Genomic DNA, 20562 nt, shown 5'->3' on the forward strand with positions numbered 1-20562 from the left:
CTGCTGAGGTCAGAGATCAATCCTTTTATGGGTGGAGGTTCACTAATTAGCGGAGGAGTGGTGACTACCTCCTTTGGTAGCTTGCACATTATTAGAAAAATGTAGAGGAAAAATGTTCCTACTTTTTTCAATGTTTGGGTTTGGAATTCATTGGAAGCTGCAAAGACAAGTTTAATCTATTTATAGATGTTGACGAACCATCAGTACTGTACCAGTAATGTGGAAGTTGGACGTGAATGAGTTTGCAAAAGCAAATTGAATTAATTAATCAATGCCAATGATTAATCCTACCTGGGTAGGCTATCTGGGTATTAAACTTGAATTAACCTGAGAGGTTGCTTCATCCAGTATAATATGGGAAGTTTAAAAGTGTCTCATTTGATTGCAAGAACATTAAGGTATGTTCAACAATTTAATTTATTAAATTGAATGAGATGATAATCCATACAATCTCCATTGATTGGATATCATAAGTGTAAACAGTAGATCAAATGTTGGGAACACTCCCCACTATGGTACACTTCTTCCTTGGGCCGAAGCCACATGGGATTCCCGCGGGGGCAGGACTTCTGTCAGTACTGGATTACTGAATGGGTTTTGCAAAAACCAAATTTTACTGATTGATCAATTTTAATGATAAATCAAACCTGTATAGGCTATTTGGGATTTAAACTTTAATTAACCTGAGAGGTTTATTCATCTAGGTTAATGTGGAAAAAAGATTACAATGTCTCATTTAGAAAACTCATCAATTTGGATATTATTTAAAAGATCCACTTGAGAATGTAAATCTGGCAATTTCACTTATTAGTTCAATTGGATAAGACATCGATATCCGTCTGGATATCATGAGTAACGACTTGAGTGTTACCTGACTAATTCTTCTTGAAGGAAAGTACTGGTGACTCTTCAGAGGTCCCTGCTGGCACACGCTGAAATCTAGCGGAAGTACCCAAGGCGGAGGATTTACAATGTGGCACATAACAAAATGGCTGTTTTCCCTTTTGTTAGCTTAGCATCTCGAGCAAGCTAATGCTACTTTATGCCTGAAAAATGCTCAACATAGGATTCCCTTGGCAAGGGAAAGGTTTTACTTATAACGTATTATGTTCAAACCCTTTTCGGCGATATTTGACGATATTTTAACTGGAACTCGCGGCAAACAACGAAATGCACCGTGGTCTACTCGCATCGAAACGCGAGAGAGACAGAGAGATACTTATCGCTGGTCAAGCTAATCTCTCCTAAATTTAAATCGGCTGGCTCTTTGTCCTCGCTCGAGAAATTAATAATGACCTAGCCAACACGCGTCTGAAACGCGAGAGGCAGAAATAGCCCAGCGTTTGGCCAAATGCGCTATTTCTCAGATAGCTTTATCAGCCATCATACATAAATGTATAGTTTATGCTACCCACTGACTACGTCAGAGCACAACACGGAGGCGATTCTCCAGAGCACACACGCACCAATAATTCCGGTCTACAATTCCCATAATGTATATAATAAACTTGGTATATTATGTAATCTGCTTTTCAATTTTATATAGGCTGAATCAAAATGAAAGCGTCATCCTATTTTAGATTCCTCGCACGGGGGCTCCAATATGTTATCGAAATTACCCAAACGTGCAGCCTAGTTTTAGAGTCCACACAGGGTGCGCCAAATATGTCTGTTCACACCCTTTTCGGATCATTGAACAATGTTAAATTCTTAGGAAGCAGAGTATACTCTGGGCTAACAAGTTGAATCAGCAATACAAAATTGGGTTTAATTATTTATTTACTAAATACCTAAACTAATCACACAGAATTACAAATACACCGAATACAAATGATGTCATACATGATGGCTGGTTACACAAAGGAAAGGGGGTTGGGCTTGAATGAAAGAGTGGGAAGATTTAGGAACAAAGAAACAGCAGCTATGCTATCGTAAATACATTATCTTATGCATTCTAAATTACCTCCCATTTGGAAAAGGAAAATGCAATAAATATTTACTCTGAGCTGCGCTTCGGTAGATTGGTCGTAGATGCTGGCCGGGTTGGCCAACAGATCTTCCTGTCCTCGGAAGAATGTCTCTGGTGGTACATTGGATACGTGGTGGTATCTTCGTCTGGTTGTTAGACTGGATCCGTCGTCTGTCCTTTCCTAGCCCACGTCTATAGCGGCCGCTGCTAACTCAACAGCTAGGAAGTATCACTTCTGTAGTGAATAAGCTCAAAGTTCATACCATTCACCACCAAAGCTCACGCTGAGGTTGGCTTAGTTCTGTACTTGACATGTGTGTCCTTCTAACGTAGAGACTGCAGACCTCACGTACTGGAACATGTGGTTATCTTTTCATCAAAGGCTTATATAGTGGAGAGGGGGAAGGAGGTGTTTCATCGTTTATAACCCCTGTCTCTTCACAGGGTTGGGCCACTGATCAAGCAGGGCACTTTCCTTATGAAAACCCACTTCTCTCATTTGGAAGCTAAAATTACATTTAATCTCCTAACAAACAATTTCAATATCAAACATTTCAATTGCATAACAATTCCATGTGACTCTGATAACTAGAGGGTGTATACTTTCCCAGGTACAGTTTATGTCGTCCTGTCATCAGTCATAATGTCTCAGATGACAACCGAACTGACATCCATACTCATTACATTCCAAAGCATATTTCCAACTGGTTTTATTACCAAAATATGGTTCCTTTCCCCATTTGTTTGATGTTCCCAGACTCTCTATATTTAACAGGACAGCAGTCCTTCAGGACAGCAGTCCTTCAGTAGGGTCAGAGAGAGAAAGGGAGAAAGGTATTTATGGGGGGGGGTCATAAACCTTACCCACAGGCCAACGTCATGACACCACTGAATAGCAGGCTAATGATTGCTTTGCAATGCTTACGGTTAGCCACTGATTCCTTCCAAACCACTCATTGTTGAATTTGCAATTTCCAACTTGGCCGATGAGCCAATGGCCAATGAGCACCAATACATCTATAATTTCTCTTCATTATTTATCTTCATATGACAAGGATTAAAAAGGATTTGCCAGTAGATTGTCGACTTGATTCATGATGATGACTTCTAGCTAAGATTTTGAAAGTATGATGTTAACATGATCAGTCCAATCAAAGCTACTATACATATCACATGATTTGTTGTCATTTTATCTGTGGCCAATTACCTTGAGCCTTCTTGGATGGGCACTTCTAATATATCTCTATGGCAGCACTCAACGGGCTTGAATGTTCGAGCACTACCCTTAGACTTGGTAGTGATGTATTGTCTCCATGAGTGACAGAACACTGAGCCAATCACAGCACAATGCTCTGTATTTTCTGCTGGCTTGCCCCACCACCACAGAAAGCACTGAGCTAGGCTGAAACACCTGCATTTTGGAGCTGCCTTGCAGCTTTATTAACTCAATGATATATATATATTTTACATTGTTTGCAAACTGATTTGTGACACGTGTTAATGCCAAAATAACATGTAAAACAGGCAAGCCTTGCTAAAAATGTGAGGCTCAAAACAAGTGTTGCTCTGCCTACATAAAACACAGCCCTTATTTTAAGAGTTTCTAAAAATCCCCTATGGGAAAAATTAATGGTGGAAAAACAATTTTGAACAATTTCCTTGTTTGACCACTAGGTTTTATGGGTATTATGACACCTCCACTGAGGGGCTCTATGGGAGTCGTTGGCAGGAAGGCAGGCAACCAGTTTAGACCCAAAATAAAAGAATAGAGACGAATTGGGATTATCTTGGACAGATGTAGAGAGAGAAACCTTTAGCTTCGCCTTTTCCTCTGACACGTAGCCGAGCCGGGGGAAATGAAGCAGTGGATTATGGTTATTGTAGTTAATTACCACGTTTCTGTGCTGAACTAGGTTCAATATTTGTTTAATGAAAACTACAACTCCCTTCAGCCCAACGTCCCACATAGCTCTAGAGTTGATTTCTCTTTTGAATGATTTGATTTCTCTCTAGAGAAACGGCGCGTTGGGCTCACAAAACCCGACCTAAATGGAATTCAAGTAATTGAACCGATGTTGGTCAATTAGTTGTTTAATAACCCCCCAAAAATGTTGGTTAATCGCTCAGCACTATATTTCACTAAAACATAATCATTTCAAACCTTGCTTACATTTGTATACGATCACATGGCCTACTGTATGTCTCTGTGTGGGAATAATTTGGAACAGATTTCTCAAATTAAAATCACTTGGAGCTGATTTGCTGGTGCTTTTACACTCTTATGTCAACAGTGTGGTGCATTGGCACAGAAACCTTGGTGTAAAATTCTTTGCCTGTAAAAGCAGAGGGTCCACATCAAGGCCAGAAAATAACATTTCATAAACCCTTCCAGGATAAACAGACAACACCAAGCAAACATGTTATAAAAACAGATATTTAAGAGGGACAAGCCAAAGGTAGCAGCAGATTATGTCAGAAGATCAGAGTTTCAAAACGGAATATTTTTTATTTAATCATTAAATCTAATTAACATAATACAAAATGTCTGTCACAACCGCCTATGTCGGCCTTCCGCATCTGCGGTGGAAAAAGGCAGAGCTACAGCATTGTTTGTCAGACTAAAAGACAATTTAAGCTTGATCTGTAAATGTGGTCGGAGCCCCCGGAGGCATCCAGAGGCCAAATTGACCTCCGTACCGCATCGCTGTGCGCCTCTCAAATTTTGTAACAATGCGGAGGGCTCCGTACTGACATGATTGGTTGAAGGTAGGTGAGGGCAGGAGGCCCACTCACTTCCTTGAGAACTTCCTCCACAACAGCTCTAAGCACAATACGTATGAATGCCCTGACTCTTGCAGAGGCCATATCACCGTAAATACTGCACGGCCAACGCAGACGTCAGACCATGCAGCGCCTTTTAGAGACATCCCGAAAATCGGTCTTCTCACGAAAACGTCTGTAGCATCCAAACTACTATACCACTCTCACAAACAAGATGGTGTTCTCCGTTTTGCTCTATGACCCCCACAGGTGTCACGGGACTAGTATGAAGGTAACCCGGTCCCAGTACCAAAAATGAATGGAAGTAGTTTTGCACCCCCCACAAAAAAAGGGGTTATATATATATCCTGACCTTTCTTACATCTCCTAGATATAGTAGACACTTCGAAACCTTATTCCTTATCATTTATTTGACTTGTCTGTTTTGCCATTTATGAAAGTGTTATTCAACGTGTAAAATAGTATGTAAAGGCCAAATTCAATATTTTATCAAGTAATATAAAATACAATTATACCTACAGGTGCTAAAATGGGGGATATTCTACAAATATCTGAATAAATATTATAGGAGACTTATTTTCCTCAATGAGAGTAATTTGCATGTTATGTGCACTGTGTTTGTCTCTGCAAAACATGCTCTCAATCCATTATCTCTACTGTGACTTAGTTGGTTCAGCTTCCTGTGCAGATAACATCACAATGATATGCCGACCATTAATCTTTTGACCACTTCAAGCAAAACAATCAGAAACAAAATACATTTCAGACATATCTGAACATGAGTGTTTTATTATTCCAGATACAAAATTGATGCAGATACTTTTACAAATATACATGGGGAATACAGCATGTCATATCACCACCCAAAAATGAGTTATGTTTCAAACAGATCAAGGTGAAACAAAATAATTATACACGTACAGTACATTATTGTTGTTTTGGACTATCATTTGGATTATCATAGTTTGATTACATTAAACTATGATACACTATATGACCAAAGGTATGTGGACACCTGCTCGAACATCTCATTCCAAAATCATGGGCATTAATATGGAGTTGGTCCCCCCCTTTGCTGCTAGAACAGCCTTCACTCTTCCGGGAAGGCTTTGTACTAGATGTTGGAACATTGCTGTGGGGACTTGCTTCCATTCAGCACAAGAGCGTTAGTGAGGTCGGGCGATTAGGCCTGGCTCGCAGTCGGCGTTCCAATTCATCCCAAAGGTGTTCGATGGGGTTGAGGTCAGGGCTCTGTGCAGGCCAGTCAAGTACTTCCACACTAATCTCATAACAACAAAAAATCCATATGGACCTCGCTTTGTGCACAGGGGCATTATCATGCTGAAACAGGAAAGGGCCTTCCCCAAACTGTTGCCACAAAATTAGAAGCACAGAATTGTCTAGAACAGGGGAGGCAATTCCAGTCCTCAACGGCCTAATTGGTGTCAGAGTTTTGCCCCAGCCTCAGCTAACACACCTGACTCCAATAATCACCTAATCGTGATATTCAGTTTGGAATGCAATTTGATTCATCTTCTGTGTTTGTTTGGTGTCACACTTTTTCTCGACCCCTATCAGGCCTCTGAGGACTGGAGTAGCCCACCCCTGGTCTCGAATGTCATATGCCTTAGCGTTAAGATTTCCCTTCACTGGAACTAAGGGGGACTAGCCCGAACCATGAAAAACAGCCCCAGACTATTATTCTTCCTCCACCAAACATTACAGTTGGCACTAGGCAGTCGGGCAGGTAGTGTTCTCCTCCTGGCATCCACCAAATCCAGATTCGTCCGTCAGACTGCGATGGTGAAGCATCATACCAGAGAACGCGTTTCCACTGCTCCAGACTACAATGGCGGCGAGCTTTACGCCACTCCAGCCGACACTTGGCATTGCGCATGGTGATCTTAGGCTTGTGTGCGACTGCTCGGCCATGAAAACCCATTTCATTCAGCTCCCGACTAACAGTTATTGTGCTGACGTTGCTTCCAGAGGCAGTTTGGAACTCGGTAGTGAATGTTGCAACCGAGGACAGACTATTTGTACAGGCTTCAGCACTCAACGGTCTGGTTCTGTGAGCTTGTGTAGCCTACCACTTCACGGCTGAGCCGTTGTTGCTCCTATACTTTTCCATTTCACAATAACAGCACTTACAGTTGAATGGGGCAGCTCTAGCAGGGAAGACATTTGACGGACTTGTTAAAAAGGTGGTAATCTATGACGGTGCCATGTTGAAAGTCACAGAGATCTTCAGTAAGGCCATTCTATTACCAATGTTTGTCTATGGATATTGCATGGCTGTGTGCTTGATTTTATACACCCTCGCTAGCCCACTCCCATACATCCTCTGCAGGGTGGTCCCTCCACTCGCAACCTCAAGACCCCAGCGCTGCTCTCTACACACCCCTGAAATAGCTTAATCCACTAGGTCTCTACATACAAAAGTATGTTCATAAACAATGTCAAATTACAGTGTAGAAACGCATGTGTCTATTTTACTGAAAGTTTCCAAAAATGTCAATATGAGTTTAACCCCAAATCTCTTCAATCTACATTTAAACCAATTTTAGGACTCTTTAGCATTTCTTTGACATGCGATTATTACTTTACCACTATTATTGAGGTATATACAGTTGAAGTCGGAAGTTTAAATACACTTAGGTTGGAGTCATTAAAACTCGTTTTTCAACCACTCCACAAATTTCTTGTTAACTAACTAGTTTTGGCAAGTCGGTTAGGACAATTGTTTACAGATTATTTCACTATATCACAATTCCAGTGGGTCAGAAGTTTACATACACTAAATTGACTGTGCCTTTAAACAGCTTGGAAAATCCCAGAAAATGTCATGGCTTTAGAAGCTTCTGATAGGCTAATTGACATCATTTGAGTCAATTGGAGGTGTACCTGTGGATGTATTTCAGTGCCTACCTCCAAACTCAGTGCCTACCTTCAAACTCAGTGCCTTTTTGCCAAGACCTCAGAAGAAAAATTGTATACCTTCACAAGTCTGAATAATCCTTGGGAGCAATTTCCAAACGCCTGAAGGTACAATGTTCATCCGTATAAACAATAGTACGCAAGTATAAACACCATGGAACCACGCAGCTGTCATACCGCTCAGGAAGGAGATGCATTCTGTCTCCTAGAGATGAACATACTTTGGTGCAAAAAGTGCAAATCAATCCCAGAACAGCAGCAAAGGACCTTGTGAAGATGCTGGAGGAAACAGGTACAAAAGTATCTATAGCCACAGTAAAACGAGTCCTATATCGACATAACCTGAAAGGCCGCTCAGCAAGGAAGAAGCCACTGCTCCAAAACCGCCATAAAAAAGCCAGACTACGGTTTGCAACTGCACATGGGGACAAAGATCGTACTTTTTGGAGAAATGTCCACTGGTCTGATGAAACAAAAATAGAACTGTTTGGCCATAATGACCATCGTTATGTTTGGAGGAAAAAGCCGAAGAACACCATCCCCACCGTGACGCACGGGGGTGGCAGCATCATGTTGTGGGGGTGCTTTGCTGCAGGTGGGACTGGTGCACTTCACAAAATACATGGCATCATGAGGGAGGAAGATTGTGAATATATTTAAGAAACATTAGTCAGGAAGTTAAAGCTTGGTCGAAAATGGGTTTTCCAAGTGGACAATGACCCCAAGCATACTTCCAAAGTTGTGGCAAAATGGCTTAAGGACAACAAAGTCAAGGTATTGGAATGGCCATCACAAAGCCCTGACCTCAATCCTATAGAAAATGTGTGGGCAGAACTGAAAAAGTATGTGCGAGCAAGGAGGCCTACAAACCTGACTCAGTTACACCAGCTCTGTCAGGAGGAATGGGTCAAAATTCACCCAACTTATTGTGGGAAGCTTGTGGAAGGCTACCTGAAACATTTGACCCAAGTTAAACAATTTAAAGGCAATGCTACCAAATACTAATTGAGTGTATGTAATCTTCTGACCCACTGGGAATGTGATGAAAGAAATACACGCTGAAATAAATCACTCTACTATCATTCTGACATTTCACATTCTTAAAATAAAGTGGTGATCCTAACTGACCTAAGACAGGGAATTTTTACTAGGATTAAATGTCAAGAATTGTGAAAAACTGAGTTTAAATGTATTTGGCTAAGGTGTATGTAAACTTCAACTGTACATATGACTGGGCTAGATGCAAAACTTCTGGTTTTGCATCCATTTCCCCAGCCATGTAGAAATGAAGAGGCCATTTAAGCAGGAGCAGGTTCTCATATGTACACCTTCTACTCCATTTGGAGGTTTCTATCACTCTGGGTTTTATATATGAGTCACCATAGTCAGCAGGGATTAAACAGAAACATAACACCCAAACTGAAGACAACCCAATACATTCGCCATTGGCTACTTGTCAGGTCTTTATTTTTCTTAAAAATAAAAAAAAAAGTACACCAAGTCACATTGTGGACCCAACACCGTTAATTGGTCGGCCCAGTTCTGTTCAGTTCTGGCACATCATGACAGTCACCAGTCTGATTTTTGCCCTCTCTTATTCCCTCCCTTGAGAGAGGGGACATAAGAAGTTGAGAGATAGCGTGACAGAAGTCCATAATTCCAGTGAGTTCTTGTGACAGAGGACAGGTGAACTGGACATTGATAGGTGGATGGATGGGTAACCAGAAACAATGACCTCCCTATCCCTCCCTACAATCCAACCCAATGTCTTCAGATTCAGAGAGCGCCATTTGTAAAGGAGTCAAAGGCATTTCCCTCATATGAAAGCTGAGTGGGTTTACTGATTGAGTGAATGACCATGCATGGTCTAAGTGGTTGTGGTGGTGGCTGAGCGGTCATCGTGGTCTCTTGCGCGTGACGAAGATCAGGACCCTGCGGATGGCAATGAGGCGGTCCTTGAGGGAGGGCATGGCCAGGATGGTGAGCTGGGCACGGTTGTCAAGAGGCAGCACAGCCAACAGCCACCAAGCCCACGCTGGACCACTGGGATTACCCTGGAGGGAGAGGGAGGAAGTCAACTTGATAACAGCAACACACTCAATCACTGTATGACATGAGTGTGTGGGTCTCACCAAGAGAGACGTGTGTGTGTGTGTGTGTGTGTAAGAGATGTTTAGGTTAGTGTCGTACCTGTGGGTCAGGGTCCTTCCCGGGTAGGTGTCCAAAGTGGCTGATTATCTGGCTCTTCATGTTGTCTTTAAGGGAGGTGAACCAGCCGCTGGCCTGGTCATACACAGAGACATAAAGCTTCTGCAGCTCCACTAACTCCTGGCCCTCCACCTGACCACACACAATATAAAACAGTTAGCGTACACACACTCTAATCACACCAAACGTACAAAAGTGAGGATACGAGTATCTATAACGCACTTTTTGTATCCACATACATGACCTTCCTCACACACAGCGTTTGCCAGTACACACCTTCTTATCCTCCAGGTACTCGATCTTGGCCGTGTTGTATCCGTCTCTCTGGCCGTGGCTCAGTACTTTGAAGCGGGACACACCGATGGTGTCGACCACAGACCTCCCGTCAGGAAAAAACTTGACGTCCCGGACCTCCAGCATGCAGCCGTAATCAGCAAAACCCTTCAACTCGTCAGCGATGCACATGCCAAACTGTTTGGTGCCGGTCTCCATGGAGCGGCGGATCATGAGGCGGTAGCGCGGTTCGAAGATGTGCAGTGGACAGGGGATGGTGGGGAAGGCCATGGTGCACACAAAGATCGGCACTTCCTGGTTTAAGCTAGGGTGGAAGGAGGGACACGAGATTGGTCAGTGATTAGCATAGAAAGCAGGACTACAGGATTAATTTACCAATTAAGTCAATGGCTAAGTAAAATGATCAAATCTGCGACTCACTTTGCCAGTTCCTTCATCTCCTCCTCGTGGATCTTCTTCCTCTCCGCCAGCTCATCTCCCAGGTAACGCTGCAGCACTTCCTCCATCAGCAGGGTCTTGTTGAACCCTCTAGTGGCCAGATACTGGAATTACACAGTGGAATAGAACATTTACATTTGATTGGATCATCCATGTCTTTTGTGCATTTTTCTTTACATTTTATATTGGTCCAATATCCTAGCTTAATACCTGTGTCAGAGGAAGCTTTGTGCCAACTTTGTTTTTGTCACACTAAATCTCTATCACACAAGACAGAAATTACAGGCAAATTTTCATAATCACCAGCTCTGCCTTAAGCCTTCCATACACATATAGAGCACAGCTACTTCCTGTGTGTGTGTGTGTGTATATATATATATATATATACACACACCTCGGAGAGGTTCTCTTTGCAGAGAGGGCAGTTGGGGTTGTGGTCCAGACAGCGCTCTAGACACTTGAGGCAGAAGGTGTGTCCACAGGGGGTGGAAACAGGCTCAAAGAACAGCCTGGAAGAAACACAATAACAGGAGCTTTATCAGTAGAGGTAATTATCACTATTGACTGAAAATCAAACATCCTGAGTAGCTAACCGTAAAGATATAATTGTGTGGTGGTTGGTTGATGGTCCTCTTACCTCATACAGAGGGAGCACTCCATATCTCTACTGTCGAGCAGGTCTGAGGACACCGTCCTTCCCCAGAGGGAAGCAACAGGAAGGTGAGAGGAGGAGCAGGCTTCATCTGGTCTGAGAAGTTTGGAGGGAGGGCTGAAGGCTAGGCCTTCCCCACTGTGTCGTCTCTTGAGGCTGCCTGGGGGGGCAGGCTGGGCAGCCAGGACACTGGCCAGGCTCTTGGCGTCTTCTAGCAAGGGCTTCTCAGCTTCACTGCTGGGGGACAGGGGATGTTTGGAGTCTGAGGGACCATCGCACAAAGAACTCTTACTCACTCTGAACTCTAAGTCCTGGAGAATGGAAAAGGAGAGGGGTTACTATGAGAAATAGGTGTGTGGGAGTGTAAACGTGTGTGTGTGTGTGTGTGTGTGTGTGTGTGTGTGCGCATGTATGTATGCACGTACTGACCTGTGAGGTGCAGCCAGGCCTCTGTGGCGTGGTGAAGGGGTTTAGAGAGCCGTACAGGGCAGGGGGCTTGAGGAGGCGAGTGGAGGGACCACCCTGTAGAGGATGTATGGGAGTGGGCTGACCATCCTTCTCAAACACTGACGAGAACAGCTCACTAAGCACCTACAAAAACAGAGAACACACTGTCAGTAAGTACGCTCATACAATGTCATAGCACTCATAAGTAGCTTATAACTCTTAATCACCCTCTGACGCTGGCTCACTCTCCTTCCTGACTTGCCTCAATACTCTCTCTGTAAGAAAGGTGTTTTATTGTACTTGTGCAAGTGCAAAAAAACTTGGAACTTGAAATAGTATCCATAGTGTAAAGGGAATATGTGACAGTGGAAATAAAGGACATGGCTCACATACTGAACAGATGGTCTTGTCATAGTGACAGTACATATTGCAGTGAATATGTAACAGCAGTGGAGATACTAAAACAGGCCACAGTGACAGCAGGGGATAGGGTTGGCATAGCTCCCCAGCTAAGACAGCTGGAATGGGGGCATTGCGTCATCACCTATTGTGGAGCAGGATTTAAAACCAAACTAATCCTGTCTGGTAAGCATAGAGCCAGATTTACACTGTCATATCGTACATAGTGATACTGCATTAGTACCATAGCAATTGTACAGTGATTTTTTTATACTATTGTGATGTGACATTAAGGGCATTATGTTTGTGGTTGATCCTGTGTAATGGAAATAAATGGACAAAAGAGTGAAACTTTTTACATTTTTGAACTAGCTTCAACAGGAATGCTGAATTGAAGGGGGGGTAAAATTGTGTATTACCTTCTGGGCTTCCAGCTTCACCATCATCCAATCAGGTTTCAGTGCCACACACATGAAGTACTCCTTTAAGGCCTCATCGTTGCGGTTGGCTTTTCTCAGGGCTGAGGCCTTGATGTAGTGGGCCTGGGAAAACACAGCGAGAGGAAAAACATTGAGTAGGGACACACAAAAAGAGAACAGGAACTACTCTATTGGCATTTCAATTATACCTCTGAAGTATATATTCAAAACACTGATAACGTATTGTTAGTGCCCTTCCTAAACAATTTAAGAGATAACTTTTTAAAAACGGCAAAACATGGGAATTAAATCCCCAACTTGGTAATTATTGTCATAACATCCAGGAGCTCTTCAATCAGGTCAACATAAGCTCTTCCCTATCCACAGTGCCTGGGTTTCAGCTCTATCTGTTCTATTTTGCATATCTCTGTCAGCAGTGGTAATTTGCATATTAACATGCACACAAGCGTGTAGCATCCTATATCACCTGTGAACACACATAGCAGCCTCCAAATCATACTTTAACACATACATAGCTACACAGTCCTAAGCATGTATAATGTGTTGGGTGTTAGCTGGGTCAGCCTGTGGCTGTGGAGAGGTAGTTGGTGTTCATTACATAACCGCAGCAGGTAGCCTAGCGGTTAAGAGCGTTGTGTCAGTAACCAAAAGGTTGCTGGTTCGAATCCCAGAGTCGGCTAAGTACAAAATATGTCGATGTGCCCATGAGCAAGGCACTTAACCCTAATTGCTCCTGTAAGTCGCTCTGGATAAGAGCCTCTGCTAAATGACTAAAATGTCAAATGTGAATAACTAGACAGAGACATTAATATTTTAGGCCCACATATACAGAGACCATCTAGTGGTCTATACTCTGCTGGGTAGATTGAGTTGCATATCTATTTCGCTCACCTTTGGCCAGAGAGGGTTGAGTCTACACAGGCTCTCTGCATCCTGGATGGCCTGGCTGTAGTTCTTACTCTCTAAGTGCAGCTCAGCACGCTGTCCCAGTAGCCGACCTACAGATGGCGCTGCACAACAGAGAGACCAAGCAGAATGAGAAAATGTAATTTACACCTTTTCAAACAGGTACATTGTTGTGACGTTGGATGTTAATCACAGTATGACATTTGCTACTGGGCAGGCATCCAGCCTGTAAATGCACAGACAATCCTACAGTGAGTCAGAAAACAACCAAATGCTTTTATCATGTGCAAACAGAAGAAAACATTTTCCTTCAATTAGAATATTGCACTGTAATCTCCCATGCACAATCTGTGCTGGGAATTAGGCCTACAATAGCATGTATCGCCCTTCTGGCTAGTGGGGAGGGGAGAGAAGGTCAACATTCTGATTAATGATTGCCTATTTTTGGCTAATCTCTGTGGATGACATGACTCCGCTGTGCCCCAATTTACACAACCGGGTCAGTAGCTGACATTAAAGCAGAAAGAATGGAGTCAGTCAGAGCTGCTGTGCGGCCAGCCTCCACTGAAACGCCAAAGGACTTAATCACACTGATGCTGGCTCACTCTCACTCCTGACTGTGACTCAATGCTCTCTCTGTATTAAGGGTCAGGACACAAGTTTTTTTCTAAGGGGCTAATTAGGGGCCTGAGTTTCTCTTGGTCAAACTCGGGTCACACAGTTGGGGAAAACAACTCCTGTCCATATCTATAGGGAGTGAACTGCTCAGCGCTGATCGGGTGTTTCAAAAGTAGAAAGGAGGAGGAGGGAGTGACCTAAATCCCGGCAGCTTCCCTAAATAAGAAACACATGGAGTATGTTGGTAAAATGATAGCTGGTGAGGGAAAGATAATGGAGTTCAGTCAATTTTAATGTAACAGCACAACCATTATGCAATGAATATTATATCAATCCATGGGGTATGAGACTCGGAGTCAGAGTAGAAATGTGGGGAGTGGGGACTACTGGGTTTATGAAATAATTGCTTCGAAAGATGCAGTGCAGTGTCGCCCCCTATCGGTGACACGATGTGAAATAGTGAAAAGTAGGTCATCTGGTTTTAAATCGGTAAAGGGGTTACATAAAATACATAATCTGTTCTAAAACATAAGAATCAGACAATTGCTTATCCCAACTGTAAATGTTACATTATCTTACCCAGTTCTAAGGCTTTGTTGTACTTCTCCAAAGCATCTGAGTAGTCGTGCTTCTTCTGTGAGACCTCACCTTCTATCCAATGCCTCCTGGCTTTACTTTCAGAGTCGAACCATTTATCCAACAAACTACTGAGGATGACATTTACTCTAAGCCCAATGGGTAGGATCTGTACGTCTTTTTTGTTCAGTTTATGTTTGCATTGTATGCAGTCTTTGACAGTTTCTTTTTCTAAACAATGTTTGCAAAACGTATGGCCGCACTCCAAGGTGGTTGGTTCGGACAGTAAACACCTACAAAGGCGGCACGAAAACAAGTCCAGGGGTTCGTCCTCAAATGCCTCTGTATCGCCCCCAACACCATCGTCTCCATTCCCACTTTTATGACAACTCGTTGCCTTCCCTTGAATGTTTAGCTCCTTCTCGCGAAGAGTCCGTGCTATGTTTACAACCAAAAGCTGCAATTCGTCCGGCCGAAGTTCGCCAATGTTGGCCGCGGTGCAGTACGAGTCAAGCGCCTCCGCTATCCGCCCGGCCTGGGCAAGAGCGTCAGCTTTCAGCAAACAGATGCCCCGGTCTGGATGCTGGAGGTCCACCAGCTGAGAGCTATAGATTTCCGCGGCAAGGTCGTAGTCACCTGCCCGGGTTGCTTCCGCTGCCACCTCGAGCATTTCAGTGCATATACCCGCTGCTCCGGGGCTGGATAACGCGTGGACAAACTGATGAGCTTGGATTCCCGTCTCCATTTTCGTCTCGGACTATAAACGTATAGCTAGCTAGCTAGCAGTGTTGACAACTTAGCTGATAATCAGACAAAAACACTCCTTACTCATCAGAAAAATAATTCAGACTCTTTTACATGTGCCATTGTGAAAGACCCGTGTTGTTTTCCAAGAGAAAAGCTAGTAGGCCGTATTCCGCGAGAGCCGAATAGAACACGCACCAAGCTGGTGACTAACGTCAAAATAGCTCGTATGAAGACTTCCCATTTTGTCAACCTATATATACCGATTCTGCATTACAGCACCGTAATGCCCATTTCCCATGTGCCTAACGTTAGGTGGCTGACATAACCAAACCTCCAATCTGTGACATAACGTTAACTTCGCTAGCTACGCCTCCTCAAAACACAGCAAGAAGGCGGTCTGTAAAACATTGTTGGCAGCACAAATCCTTCATCGGAGGTTTGCAAATTTCCTACTCCGTTTAAATGGCCAAATGAACTTCTAACTGTTAGGAAAAATTAAATTAAAAGGCAGGTATCTTGCTGTTCAGTTGATGAATTCAATTTCAGAGACGCATCGCCGCGCACATAAGCACGTGTCGTTACTTGGTGAAACGTCATTGGTCCATTATATGGTTACGACACATTGTATATACCCAATACCATCAACATTGTAAATCACCCCGCACTCAATTCATGTAACAACCGGTGGGATATATTGTTTTATGTAATCATTTACATGAGAAGCAAAGCGAGAATAACACTTACAATTGTTTTGAGAACACTGTCAAAACCTATTGCAGTGATTTAAAAGACACGGAAAACTGTAATCCTATCCTTTGAAAATGTGGTCAAAATTGCTGGTGGATGCCATTTTCAAAAGAAACTTTAGGCATTATTCGATATGATAATAACAAGAATATGACCAACTCAGATAGCAGGCTAAGTAGCTACAAAATGTATAATTTTGTAATGGCTGTGGAAGTGTCTCCCTAACTCTTCCTCTCTCCATCTCTCAGCCAGGTAACAATAGCTTTTGTGTCATTTGAAAGTTGTAAAAGGCTCCGCTTTTATGATGATTTACATCTCCCAACGTTTCGCATTTGTACGATGATGCTGCCACTGGCAAAATGTTTAGAATAACAGGAAATTAGCTTTAAAACGGCAACATTTTCAATCAGCCTCATGGGATTTTTTTATAGCATGAGATTAGTTATAAAACTCACAAAATGTTCAGTCTCCCCCATGTGTAGGATTACAGGAAGTAATCTGGGGGGCGCTTGCTCGGCCCTTGTAAGGGGGGCCTCATGAATCGTAAACAACTGGCTGCTGCTCTACCCATCTCAATGGTCTAAACTAAACAAAGAAAATAGGAATAATCACATTACGAAAGTACAGGGAAGATACATCCTTTATCTTTCAGAGAGAATGTTTTGTTTTAAGATTATATCACACAGTTGTTGCACCCCTCAAGGTAAACTCTTTAAAAGTCTCTCATTTTGTTTGACCTGACTAGTCTATGACACAATGCATCTGTCATAGGAACACTGTGTTGATTGCTCACATCACATATTGTGAAACAATCAGGGTTATTTTCCTGAATATAGAACTATACACACTTAATACAAAACACCTTCCTAATATTGTGTTGCTGGAAGTCCATTGAGTGGTGGACCATTCTTGATACACACGGGAAACTGTTTGTGCATGAAAAACCCATCAGCATTTGCCATTCTTGACACAAACCGGTAGCCTGACAGATACTACCATATCCTGTTCAATGGTACTTAAATATTTTGTCTTGCCCATTCACCCTCTGAATGGCACACATCTTTTATTTTGATTTATTTCACCTTTATTTAACCAGGTAGGCAAGTTGAGAACAAGTTCTCATTTACAATTGCGACCTGGCCAAGATAAAGCAAAGCAGTTCGACACATACAACAACACAGAGTTACACATGGAGTAAAACAAACATACAGTCAATAATACAGTAGAAAAATAAGTCTATATACAATGTGAGCAAATGAGGTGAGATAAGGGAGGTAAAGGCAAAAAAAGGCCATGGTGGCAAAGTAAATACAATACAGCAAGTAAAACACTGGAATGGTAGATTTGTAGTGGAAGAAAGTGCAAAGTAGAAATAGAAATAATGGGGTGCAAAGGAGCAAAATAAATAAATAAATACAGTAGGGGAAGAGGTAGTTGTTTAGGCTAAATTATAGATGGGCTATGTACAGGTGCAGTGATCTGTGAGCTGCTCTGACAGCTGGTAATTAAAGCTAGTGAGGGAGATAAGTGTTTTCAGTTTCAGAGATTTTTGTAGTTCGTTCCAGTCATTGGCAGCAGAGAACTGGAAGGAGAGATGGCCAAAGGAGGAATTGGCTTTGGGGGTGACCAGAGAGATATATCTGATGGAGCGCATGCTACAGGTGGGTGCTGCTATGGTGACCAGTGAGCTGAGATATGGGGGGACTTTACCTAGCAGGGTCTTGTAGATGACCTGGAGCCAGTGGGTTTGGCAACGAGTATGAAGCGAGGGCAAGCCAACGAGAGCGTACAGGTCGCAATGGTGGGTAGTATATGGGGCTTTGGTGACAAAACGGATGGCACTGTGATAGACTGCATCGAGTTTATTGAGTAGGGTATTGGAGGCTATTTTGTAAATTACATCGCCGAAGTCGAGGATCGGTAGGATGGTCAGTTTTACGAGGGTATGTTTGGCAGCATGAGTGAAGGATGCTTTGTTGCGAAATAGGAAGCCAATTCTAGATTTAACTTTGGATTGGAAATGTTTGATGTGAGTCTGGAAGGAAAGTTTACAGTCTAACCAGACACCTAGGTATTTGTAGTTGTCCACATATTCTAAGTCAGAACCGTCCAGAGTAGTGATGCTGGATGGGCGGGCAGGTGCAGGCAGCGAGCGGTTGAAGAGCATGCATTTAGTTTTACTTGTATTTAAGAGCAGTTGGAGGCCACGGAAGGAGAGTTGTATGGCATTGAAGCTCGTCTGGAGGGTTGTTAACACAGTGTCCAAAGAAGGGCCAGAAGTATTCAGAATGGTATCGTCTACGTAGAGGTGGATCAGAGAATCACCAGCAGCAAGAGCGACATCATTGATGTATACAGAGAAAAGAGTTAGCCCAAGAATTGAACCCTGTGGCACCCCCATAGAGACTGCCAGAGGCCCGGACAACAGGCCATCCGATTTGACACATTGAACTCTATCAGAGAAGCAGTTGGAGAACCAGGCGAGGGAATAATTTGAGAAACCAAGTTAAAAGTTCATCTGTGGAATTTCTTTCCTTCTTAATGTGTTTGATCCAATCAGTTGTGTTGTAGAACAGCTCAATTAAGCAAATAGAAATGATAGTCCATCATTACTTTTAGACATGAAGGTCAGTCAATCCGGAACATTTCAAGAACTTTGAAAGTTTCTTCAAGTGCAGTCGCAAAAATCATCAAGCGCTATGATGAATCAGGCTCTCATGAGGACCGCCACAGGAAAGGAAGACCTGGAGTTACCTCTGCTGCAGAGGGTAAGTTCATTAGAGTTAACTGCACCTCAGATTGCAGCCCCAGTAAATGCTTCACAGAGTTCAAGTAACAGACTCATCTCAACAACTGTTTAGAGGAGACTGCGTGAATCAGGCCTTCATGGTCGAATTGCTTCAAATAAACCACTACTAAAGGACACCAATAATAAGAAGAGACTTGCTTGGGACAAGAAACAGAAGGATTTGGACATTAGACTGGTGGAAATCTGTCTTTTGGTCTGATGAGTCCAAATTTGCGATTTTTGGTTCCAACAGTCGTGTCTTTGTGAGACGCAGAGTAGATGAATGGTCTCCGCATGTGTGGTTCCCACCGTGAAGCATGGAGGAGGAGGTATGATGGTGTGGGGGTGCTTTGCTGGTGACACTGTCTGTGATTTATTTAGAATTCAAGGCACACTTAACCAGCATGGCTACCACACCATTCTGCAGTGATACGCCATCCCATTTCGTTTACGCTTAGTGGGACTACCATTTGCTTTTCAACAGGACAATGACCCATCACACCTTCAGACTGTGTAAGGGCTATTTGACCAAGAAGGAGAGTAATGGGGTGCTGCGTCAGATGACCTGGCCTCCACAATCACCCGACCTCAACCCAATTGAGATGGTTTGGGATGAGTTGGCCCGCAGAGTGAAGGATAGGCAGCCAACAAGTGTTCAGCATATGTGGGAACTCCTTCAAGACTGTTGGAAAAGCATTCCAGGTGAAGCCGGTTGAGTGTGCAAAGCTGTCATCAAGGCAAATGGTGGCTACTTGAATGAGTAGGTGTTTTCCAACCTTTTTTTTACTGGACTGATGGCCTGAATCTGATGGTCCGTCTGAGGGGAGAGAGGGAACAGCAGCGAGGCTGCCTCTCACCGTACTCACCATCCCTCCTCTCTCCCTCCCTCCCACTAGCGGTTCTGGGGAGGAGGGCCAGGGAGGGCCAGTGCCCCTGTGACAACAATTTTGGACCCCCTTTTGGCCCCCCTAAATGTGGAGTATGAAATCATTTTTACATAACTCATTTTTGGTATTGTTCTTTTTTTACATCCGTTATTAGACAGTGAGAAGTATGTCCTTAATAAAGCGCTGCTCTACCTTCTTAACAGCACTAGTTTTGTCTAATCTTGATTATTGTCCAGTGCTGCAAGGAAAGACCTAGTTAAACTGCAGCTGGCCCAGAACAGAGTGGCACGTTTTTCTCTTAATTGTAATCAGAGGGCTAATATTAACACTATGCATTCCAGTCTCTCTTGGCTAAGAGTTGATTAGAGACTGACTGCATCACTTCTTTTTATAAGAAACATTAATGTGTTGAAAATCCCAAATTGTTTGCATAGTCAACTTACACACAGCTCTGACACACACACTTATCCCACCAGACATGCCACCAGGGGTCTTTTCATAGTCCCCAAATCCAGAGAAAATTCAAGAAAACGTACTGTATTATATAGAGCCCTTGTTTCATGGAACTTCCTTCCATCTCATATTGCTAAAATAAACAGCAAACCTGGTTTCAAAAAACAGATAAAGCAACACCTCGCGGCACAACGCCTCTCCCCTATTTGACCTAGATAGTTTGTGTGTGTGCATTGATATGTAGGCTATGTGTGCCCTTTTAAAAATGTATGTAG

At 43.1% G+C, this 20562-nt stretch overlaps 1 protein-coding gene across 1 annotated transcript; it reads right to left on the minus strand.

The window, feature by feature from the left end:
- Nucleotides 1-9121: 9121 nt before the first annotated feature.
- Nucleotides 9122-15975, minus strand: LOC115155675 (LON peptidase N-terminal domain and RING finger protein 2). Its single transcript, XM_029702552.1, has 10 exons — nt 14669-15975; nt 13457-13575; nt 12545-12667; nt 11709-11870; nt 11265-11590; nt 11022-11136; nt 10610-10731; nt 10172-10493; nt 9878-10027; nt 9122-9741 (listed from the first exon to the last, which is right to left on the minus strand). The coding sequence occupies exons 1-10, from the start codon at nt 15408-15410 to the stop codon at nt 9583-9585; spliced, it is 2340 nt and encodes a 779-aa protein (XP_029558412.1). The 5' UTR covers nt 15411-15975; the 3' UTR covers nt 9122-9582.
- Nucleotides 15976-20562: the final 4587 nt, after the last annotated feature.

The sequence above is a fragment of the Salmo trutta genome, chromosome 20 (genome assembly GCF_901001165.1).
Source record: "Salmo trutta chromosome 20, fSalTru1.1, whole genome shotgun sequence".
In the NCBI taxonomy this organism is placed as follows: domain Eukaryota; kingdom Metazoa; phylum Chordata; class Actinopteri; order Salmoniformes; family Salmonidae; genus Salmo; species Salmo trutta.

What these genes read in the sequence shown, in the direction of transcription:
- LOC115155675 (XM_029702552.1), bottom strand. Translation starts at nt 15,410, where the DNA reads ATGGAGACGGGAATCCAAGCTCATCAGTTTGTCCACGCGTTATCCAGC. An exon ending in TCAACCCTCTCTGGCCAAAG is followed by an intron (nt 12,668 to 13,456) that starts GTGAGCGAAATA and finishes GTGTTTTCCCAG; the next exon opens with GCCCACTACATCAAGGCCTC. An exon ending in GCAAAGAGAACCTCTCCGAG is followed by an intron (nt 10,732 to 11,021) that starts GTGTGTGTATAT and finishes GTGTAATTCCAG; the next exon opens with TATCTGGCCACTAGAGGGTT.